Source organism: Mirounga leonina, unplaced genomic scaffold (genome assembly GCF_011800145.1).
Source record: "Mirounga leonina isolate KUSES-001 unplaced genomic scaffold, KU_Mleo_1.0 Mir_97, whole genome shotgun sequence".
Classification (NCBI taxonomy): domain Eukaryota; kingdom Metazoa; phylum Chordata; class Mammalia; order Carnivora; family Phocidae; genus Mirounga; species Mirounga leonina.
The window spans coordinates 2,674,961-2,684,508 of NW_023270889.1; the positions used below are offsets into that span (position 1 = coordinate 2,674,961).

General features: G+C 43.6%; 1 protein-coding gene across 1 annotated transcript in view; it reads right to left on the minus strand.

The window, feature by feature from the left end:
- Positions 1-1,023: 1,023 nt before the first annotated feature.
- The window catches only part of LOC118006533 (ciliogenesis and planar polarity effector 1-like), a 145,687-nt gene continuing 137,162 nt past the window's right edge, over positions 1,024-9,548 (minus strand). Inside the window, 5 exon segments of the mRNA XM_034999214.1 lie at positions 1,024-2,003; positions 2,444-2,619; positions 3,673-3,756; positions 5,471-5,560; positions 9,485-9,548. The exon segment at positions 9,485-9,548 is cut by the window's right edge and continues 12 nt beyond it. Coding sequence (XP_034855105.1) covers positions 1,836-2,003; positions 2,444-2,619; positions 3,673-3,756; positions 5,471-5,560; positions 9,485-9,548 — 582 coding nt within the window. The 3' untranslated portion in view covers positions 1,024-1,835.

Consider the following 9,548-nt stretch of genomic DNA (forward strand, 5'->3'; position numbering starts at 1 on the left):
AATCTAGAATTCTGTCAATGAAACCTGAAAGAATTGCCAGAAGATCTGTACTATAAGAAATGCTAATGATCTTCAGGCTGAAGGGAAACTAGATAGAAATTTGATCTACAGGAAGAGATGAAAAGCACTGGAAATGATAATTGCCTTAAAAGACAACTGAATGTTTAAATCAGAACAGGAGCCGGCAGGTAAAAGGGATTATACTATTGTAAAACTCCTTTATTTCTGAAGTGGTGTGAACTGTCGAGTTGGTAAGTTAAGGGCGCACATTGTTAGTCCTAAAGCAGTTCTCAAACTCTTTATATTCATAAAAATTATGGAGGGTCCTAAAGAGCTTTTGTGTATGTGGGTATATCTGTGAATATTTATCATGCTACAAATTAAAACTGAGAAAAGTGTTTAAATATTTTTAATTACGGTGACCCATTCATTTATTTTTAGGGAGAGAGAACGCGCACAAGCGCTCACACACACGTGCACGCACACAGAGGGCAGAGGGAGAATCTTTTTAAAGATTTTATTTATTTGACAGAGACACAGTGAGAGAGGGAAGACAAGCAGGGGGAGGGGGAGAGGGAGAAGCAGGCTTCCTGCTGAGCATGGAGCCCGATGCGGGGCTCGATCCCAGGACCCCGGGATCATGACCTGAGGAAGGCAGATGCTTAATGATGAGCCACCCAGGCACCCCTGCAGAGGGAGAATCTTAAGCAGACTCCATGCCCAGCTGTGGAGCCCAGCATGGGCCTCTATCTCACGACCCTAAGATCATGACCTGAGTCAAAATCAAGAGTCGGACACTTAACCAACTGAGCCACCCAGGCACCTCCCATTCAATGTTTGTAACACATATTTACAAAAGTAACTATTTTCCAAAACAAAACTTAGAAGAGTGGCACTGTTCTATAGTCTTACAAATCTCTTGAATGTCTGGCGGAATTCTCATACGTGCTTCTGCAATCAGCCTGTTGCAGGATGTTGTTCTGGCTGAAGGACATAAAAACAATCTGGCCCCACACAGGTATGTAGTTGGAAAAGGAGGCATATTTAATAGCTTTTTCAGACAACAGTATTCTTTGATACTACACCAAAAATTGACAAATGAGTGAAGGTTTTCAGTTTCTTCTCATTAAAATTATCATCTCCAAAATGATGACATTATTTGGGGGCAACACCAGAAACTACCCAGGTTTCTGCACCATGGTCTTTACAAAGTTAACATGAGCCTTCTGGAGTCAGGAGTTCTATTTCCCATTCAAAGTGTTCTTCCCTGGTTCTTTCTCCAAGGCTTCGCAGGCTGCAGGGCACAGGACAGGTGGAAGGTGGTTGGTTTCTTTTCACTCAGGAGCCAGGCCGGCCCAGGTGACTTTTAGGCTGTGTTCTAAAATGGAGTTCATTATCGAATCTCAGCGTGAGACTGTGACTTTCTTCTCAATTTTTCCATCAGGTTTATCCATATAAGGTTGTTTCTCAAAACTCAGGGGGTAGTAAAGAAGGAGACGAAACAGAAGATTTTTATTTGAAAGTATCTTAAATATTATGTAAACTTGACAGGTACTCTTCATTTTTTCATCATTTAAAAAATTGTGTCTGAAGATAGATCAAATGCAAAAGCATGTCATAGATCTATAGTTAAACAACCCTTTACCCATGAAGGCAAAATTATTGAGAAGTGTTTATTTTCCCTCTTGAAATGGCTAATCTGGGTAATAATATGGCTGCAGGTGTATATTCACATTGCTTCCTTCACTGCTTTTCTCTTTCAAACACACCAGTCTTTCAGAACTACTGTCACTGAAGCGCCGGCCTTTGTTTGGCAACAGAATGATACTCGGGTCTTACAGGTCCAAGGCCCAGTGGACAGACAGACTCTTATCCTCCACGCTGGCCACCATGTCTTCAACGACATTCCAGTCAAGCTTGCTGAGGATGCTGCTGGTGCTCTCAGACATGCCGTCCGTGCCATGGAAAGGAAGCTCTAGCTCTTCTTCAGCTGCTGACAAGTCCTATCAAAGTAAGAAAGGCAGTAAGTTGTGGTCTGAGCCTGAGAAGAAGTAAATGGAACATGAACTAAGCTTTCCAAAGATTCTAGAGTTGCTCATCCACCAACTGGTGAAGCAAACCAGGGCGGTGGTTGCCCAGCACATCTGGATGGACAATGGCCTGAACATCATCTGACACAACCAGATCTGAAAAATGGACACAATGGATTTTTATACTCATAATACAATTATCTGTTCTTTGTTATTCTTCAGTTGAAAGGAAAATACAAATTCAAGGAAAATTCTGAAAGATAAATGCTAGAGTACTAAGCCAAAAGTGTAGACGCTTTGAATTACTACTTCAATCTTGCAGGATCTCCACATCCCACAGAAAACAATAAGCAACAACAACCGGATGACATAGAGAAGTCACTAGGCAGACTGAAATCTGGAATAACACTTACTTGTAGAAGGGAACTATGACTCTCATGAAGAATTGTTCGGATGTGTGACGGTACCATCCAGGGACTCACCATGGTCTCCTCTCTCTCGTACTCTATACACACCTGCTTTGATCGAGGTGAAAGCTCAGCACTAATGTGATTTTTTGTACACTGCAGACGACATGGAGCACCAGAACCTTTCAAGGGAAAAGGACAAAGCTACGGGGGACTGATTCATTTATAAGCTTGTTTGTTTATTCTGACTTTTATCATCAAATCCAAGACAGTCACATTCTACATAATATTTAAAGTTTTTTTTTTTTTAAGATTTATTTTTAAGAAATCTCTGTACTCAACAGGGGGCTCGAACTCACAACCCAGAGATCAGGAGTCGCACACTCCACCAATTGAGCCAGCCAGGGGCCCCTTACCGAATAATCGAATCACAAGGTTTAGATATGGTTTTAACAATTTCTGCCCTGTCAGTGTGATAGAAGGAAACTGAATTCTGGCCATCTCTTCATTTTAAAAAGAACAGTAACCTGTAGGACAAGAGAGTCCAGGGCGGAGAGGCTGCAGACATAACAGAACTGTGGAGAAGTTCCAGCTGCAAAGTTTGATGAACAAACACTGTGGCGAAAAAGAAAACAGCCAGCTCAGGGCGCCTGGGTGGCTCAGTCGTTAAGCATCTGCCTTCAGCTCAAGTCATGATCCCAGGCTCCTGGGATCGAGTCCCACATCGGGCTCCTTGCTCAGCAGGGGGTCTGCTTCTCCCTCTCCCTCTACCTGCTGTTCCCCCTGCTTGTGCTCTCTCTCTGTCAAATAAATAAAATCTATAAAAAAGAAAGAAAAAGAAAACAGCCAGTAAAACAGAACAGCTTGAGACTGAAGGATGACAAAGAGAGAAACCACCAAGTGGTTAAGCAGTAAGATAACCACGAGGGCAGGCCTTCTCCAGAGCAGACAGAAACTCGTGGGGCCGGGGAGCTGAGGCGGCTGCCCCAGGTGTTCAGGCTGTGAAAGGGCAGAACAGCTGTAACCACCAACTAATCCCAGCCCCACTTCCGCCACAGTTAATTTGGTAACCAGACTTCGATACTCATCAAATGAACATAATTACTGCAATCTAAAAAGAATGACAAAATCATCACCAAAATTAAGAAACTAAGGTGAACGGTCCTGCACTTTAGGATGAACCTTTGCCTGTGGGGAAGGCACACACCTTGGGAAGCTGTCTGGCTTTCTCTCACCTTGCTTCCTGCAGGGATGGCCTTGTAATTTTCTTCTCTTCAGATCGGAGTGCATTTCTCCAGGCTTTGTTCGGGATAGCCAATCTTAAAATACAGTATGAAAACAATACTGTGAAACTGAGCACGTGCAAAGCTTTTCAAGTCTGGGCGTTCGTGCCCCAGAGCGGACAGTGGACGCGTTCTAAGGTAAAAGGTCAGTGATACATCAGGAAGAAACCCCACTGTGGAAACTAGGCCGGCAAGTGCAGCAGCTTCCCTTAAAGCAGGACAGTGGCCACCGCCCCCGTTTCTTTATGAAGCATACTGCCAAACAGTGTCTATGGAGTCCTGCCTGAGGAATCTGAAACTGAACAGCAAAACTGAATCCATTCCTTGTTCCACCCCCAGAAGAAAACCCTGTTCCTCCGCTTGCCGCTCCTGTGTCTGATCCTGGGCCACACTCTAGACCCACAGCCAAGCTAGAAACTTGGAGTCATATTTAATTTCATCCTATTACAGGCAGGGCTACCCCTGGACAATGAAAGAAGTACTTCTGTTCGCCTTTCTATGGGCAAGGCCTCACGCTGGATCATAATTCACTTTGCAAAACCCTGGCTCTCTGGAGCTTTCATAAATATAATATCAGTGTACACAGAATTTCAGCTATTTTCAGGGGCAACACTGTATTTGGGGGTATTTTATCTGTTAAACGAACATTGCTAGATATTTGTTTAGAAAATAATAAAATAGCTTTGGGGTACTCTAAACTAGAAAACACTTTATAAAAGATTAAAATGGAGACTTTGAAAGAAAAAAAAAAGTCTGGGATTATACAACTAAAAGCACAGGAAATGATGCTTCTAGCACTCAAACTGATCCTAGTAATTACAGCCTTGGGTTTTAAGGCATTGAGTGGGGGAAAACCATGGAAAAAGAACCAAAGAGAATTTCTAGGAAATACAGCCATCAACAGTAAAACACCTGACAGGTTAAAGAGCAGACGCAGCTGAAGAGAGAGGCGGTGAACTGGAAGATGGTGGCACTGGAGAGAGGCCTGAGGGCAGGAATAGACTCTTTCATGTTTCTCATCATTTTTATATTACATATAATCAGTGTTTGCGTCGTTGTCCCTACCAAAATGTAGTTCTTTCTGTAAATCAGGATAATGCCATAGAGCTCACTCAGTTAATGTGAGGATAAGTGAGATCATGAACAGGCAGTGTTAATACAATGCTCGGCATCAAGCATCAATTCCCTAAGCCTCCCTGGCTTCAGCAGGAAGACGGGGATCACAGGTGCCCTATCTATCTACCAGGGCCGTTACGGAGAGCTCACGGGAGAATCATGTGAACGTACTTTTTAAATGGTGAAGAGTAACACGGGGCGAGGGGTGGGCCAGGGCTAGATCTGAATTCTTAGGCATTAAGATCATGACCATTTCACTCTCTAGCTAATTTAGAATCCCCAAACTTAAGGGTCTGTGTGCTGCATGACTCTGTGACAATGGCCCCCTCTGAATACTTGTGTTTATGTTCAGTACTCTGCTAAGCCCATAATATATGTTCTCACTCTAATAATCTGGAGTTCGCAGGTGAGAAAGTTGAGGCTGACACAAATGGGTCAGGAATTTGCCCAGAGCTCGAGAGTAAGTGGTGAACTACGATTCTCAAGAGCTAACTCCGCAGCCTGTTCCCTAAACCACTCTACCACACCGCCATACCCTTCATTCTGCAATCTGTATTTGAAATTTCTAAGAGGGTCTTACAATTTTTAAAAATTTAAGTTGAAGAAATAAGGTTATTCTCTATTTCTCCCTTACCTTTCTGGAAGGTAACTGGAGATGGCACAGCCGCTCTTACTGCCACTTTGGCTCCAGCACCTTTCCTCTGTACGGCAGAAGTAGCAGTTCCTGTAGAAACAGGCAAACTTCTTTAACCTTCTGTATGCGGCCATGATGTTTCACATACTGTACTGTACATTCTTTGAAGACAGAAACTACTGATTAGGAGGGTGCCCAATATATGGTGGTTGATTTGAACCAAGAAAGCAAAACAAAAGTGCAGATGAAGGAAGGGAAAGCTCTCCTTTGAAACTTGGTATCCTCATAGCAGGACCATGGTCCTTTCTCAAACTGGCAAATGTGCCTTCACAACCTCTTGGGCAACTGGAAAAGCCAGCCACATACGCCTATTAGCAGGAAACACCTTGACAGAATGCCAGGTTAGATGTTATCAAAAGAATGATTCACTAAGATTTCTTAAATTCCAGGATTAATAACCACCATTTATTATTTATGTTATGCAAAAGTTTTACTCTTTACCTTCAACACCCCTATGAGTTAGGTTTTAAATAACATAATTGAGGGCACCAAGTAAGCAGCAGAGCTGGGATATGAAAATAGGCCTGGATGATTCGAAAGGCTGGAACTTTTTTTATGTTTTTGATGCCTCTCAGTTACTTATCATATAGCCTTTATATTGTTTTTGATAGAACTAAACATAAAACAAGCCAAAAAAAAAAAAGGCAGGGAGATCTCTAAGTATAATAGCTTGCATCGGGGCTGGAGATATTTGCCAGAAACGACACACTGCTTTACAAGACAGACAACAACATATAGTCAGACACATAAGCATCTTCAGAAAAACTCTTCTTTTACAAACGAGCTGCAGTGAACTTAAAAGTCTTGGTGAGTCCTCACTTCCCCATCTGCACTGACTGAACTGCCTCACGTGGGCCCCGGGGATCTGCGTCACCAACTAGGGGAGGGCCTGGGATCCACCATGCCTGCATTTCTCCCACTGCCCCACAGTCCTGGGGGACCTGAAGCCTCGGAATGTAGCCAGGGGAAACGCTGGGTTCTGGGGGTGGTAGAGGTCACACTGAGGCGCAACCTGGATAGAAGCCAGCATGGTCACCAACCCCTCCAGTTGCCTTTGTCTCTCCGCTTCTGGGGAAGCTAAGGGACAGGTGAGCTGGGATGATGGCGAGTTACACGGTGGTCTTCTCGGACATAGTATGAATACAACAGTAGTTTAGCTTTTCTGACTAAAAATAGTAGTTTATAAATAGCTATTTTTAGTCAGAAAAGCTAAACAGCCATTTTTTTCATGTATCCAAGTATTCAATAATCTCATTTGTTCAATGTGAGTGGTATACCAGATAGAGAAGACAGTGTTGCTACCTTCAAAAGATTCAGTCTAGCATGGGACAAAAGTGGGACAAGTGGGCGCCTGGGTGGCTCAGATGGTTAAGCGTCTGCCTTCGGCTCAGGTCATGATCCCAGGGTCCTGGGATCGAGTCCCACATCGGGCTCCCTGCTCCTTGGGAGCCTGTTTCTCCCTCTGCTTCTCTCTCTCTCTGTCTCTGTCTCTTGTGAATAAATAAATAAAATCTTTAAAAAAAAAAAAAAAGTGGGACAAGTTTACCAGTGACTACGTGAGACCTGGGGCAGCAACGCCTAAGACTCACCAACGTTGACCAGGCGGCCAGAGGACACAAATAAATGGCAGCAAAGGCAGCTGAGACAGTTGTCGCTGATACAACCACCAGGCCAGTTAAGTATTGGCCCCAATTTAAAATTCATGACATCAGTTTAGAAGAACTGAAGAATTAAGATGAGGGATGGCTTCCAAAACACAGAGGTGAGGCATTCAAGGTGAGGGAGACTTTTGAGGGGAGGGAGGGGTGCCAAGCCCAGCCTGTGGCTGGAAAGCAAGCTGGCTCGCAGCACCTGTGAGATGGGGGAAAGGGGCTAAGAAGGCAGAGGGGGAGGCTGCCCCGAAGGCCGGGGATGAGCTCTGGACTGGGCTGTGTGGGGTGGGGGTCCCTGAGGGCTTCTGAACCCAGTGTGCAGGAGCACCTCTCGAGGACAGTCCAGCAAGGGCAGGGAGCCGACCAAAGAAGGGCCGAGGCCTCAGTCCAGGCGAGTGCAGCGTAACCATGCAGGCCTGACACTGGACAGACCCAAGACAAAGACACATTTCCACAGAATCCAAGACTTTTCCATCTGATATTAAGAAACTGTGGATTCGGGCGCCTGGGTGGCTCAGTTGGTTAAGCGACTGCCTTCGGCTCAGGTCATGATCCTGGAGTCCCGGGATCGAGTCCCGCATCGGGCTCCCTGCTCGGCGGGGAGTCTGCTTCTCCCTCTGACCCTCCCCCCTCTCATGTGCTCTCTCTCATTCTCTCTCTCAAAGAAATAAATAAAATCTTTTAAAAAAAAGAAATCGTGGATTCAAGTTTAAAATCCTTCCAATTTTTGGTATTTCTTTAACTTTGGCAAATGTATCAGGTGTAAAATAAAAATTAAAAAAAGAAAACATGGTTACTATTTTGAAATCTTAGTTTAAAAAGAGCACTGTTTTCTTATTGTAATTTGTTAATCAAGAGCAAGAGTTAAACAATGAAGTTTTATTAAGAGGACTGGAATTTATGGAAATTTCAGTTTTCTAAATTGAGGCAGCATAATAAAGCGTAGGTTCTAAGTGTGTAGCCTCTAGACCCAGACTGAGTTTAAATCCCAGCTCTGCTACTTCCGAGCTATCTGATCTTAGGCAGTTATTTCAACTTTCTCTGCCTGGGTTTTCTCAAATGGGAACATTTGTAACTAAAGAGTGTAACCAGAACCTGGCATGTTAGTTTTTATACAGCTAAAAGCTGTCTGCATTTATACCACATATTAACTATGATTATACGTTTTTTAAAGATTTTCTTTATTTTTAGAGAGAGAGTGCGAGCAGGGGGAGGAGCAGAGGGAGAACCCCAAGTAGACTCCACACTGAGTGCAGAGCCTGATGTGAGGCTCAATATCATGACCCTGAGATCATGACCTGAGCCAAAATAAAAAAGCCAGACACTTGGGGCACCTGGGTGGCTCAGTCGTTAAACGTCTGCCTTCGGCTCAGGTCATGATCCCAGGATCCTGGGATCGAGCCCCGTGTTGGGCTCCCTGCTCAGTGGGGAGTCTGCTTCTCCTTCCCCCTCTGTGCTCTCTCTCAAATAAATAAAAAATCAAACAAAAAAAGCCAGACACTCAACCGCCTGAGCCACCCAGGCGTCCCTATGATTATACATTTTTAATGTGTAATCATTTCACAAAATAAGTATGTTTTACTCTGGCAATCAAAACCCAAATATGGCAAAATTAACTAAAGGAAGGCTAGCAATAAATAACAGATATTGTATCTTCAAATGTGGAAAAGGATGTTCAAAAGGTAAAAACATGGTATTTCAATATGAGCCTCATAGTATTCCTCTTCTGTGATATCCTGATACCTATCTATCTAAGTCCATCCTGACATCTATAAGAACTTGATCTGTAAAAATGCCTACCTCTTTAGCCAGACACACAAAAGAAACAGATTCCCAAATAAGTCTTATCTAAATATTGACTGTTCAAGTTTTATTATAAAAAGGCCATTTGTTTAAGATTTCTGGAGTCTTCCTGGGCGCCTGGGTGGCTCAGTTGATTAAGTGACTGCCTTCGGCTCAGGTCATGATCCTGGAGTCCCTGGATCGAGTCCCGCATCGGGCTCCCTGCTCGGCGGGGAGTCTGCTTCTCCCTCTGACCCTCCCCCCTCTCATGTGCTCTCTCTCAAATAAAAATAAATAAAATCTTAAAAAAAAAAAAGATTTCTGGAGTCTTCCTATTTCAAAGCAATAGAACAAACAAAATCCCAGCATAGGTAAGTCTTTATCAATCCTGCAACTTGTATTCTGCTGGAATGAGAACTGCTTTTCACAAGATTTCATTTTACTAATGAAAACCAACTCTGGAGACAAGGAGGTCCAAATTATACAAAATTTACAATTTTAAAAAAGCTTAAAGTCTTACCACGTGACCAAGGAGGGCCTTGAGGTTTCCCCTTTCGGATGTAACTTGGTCTGGATATATATTT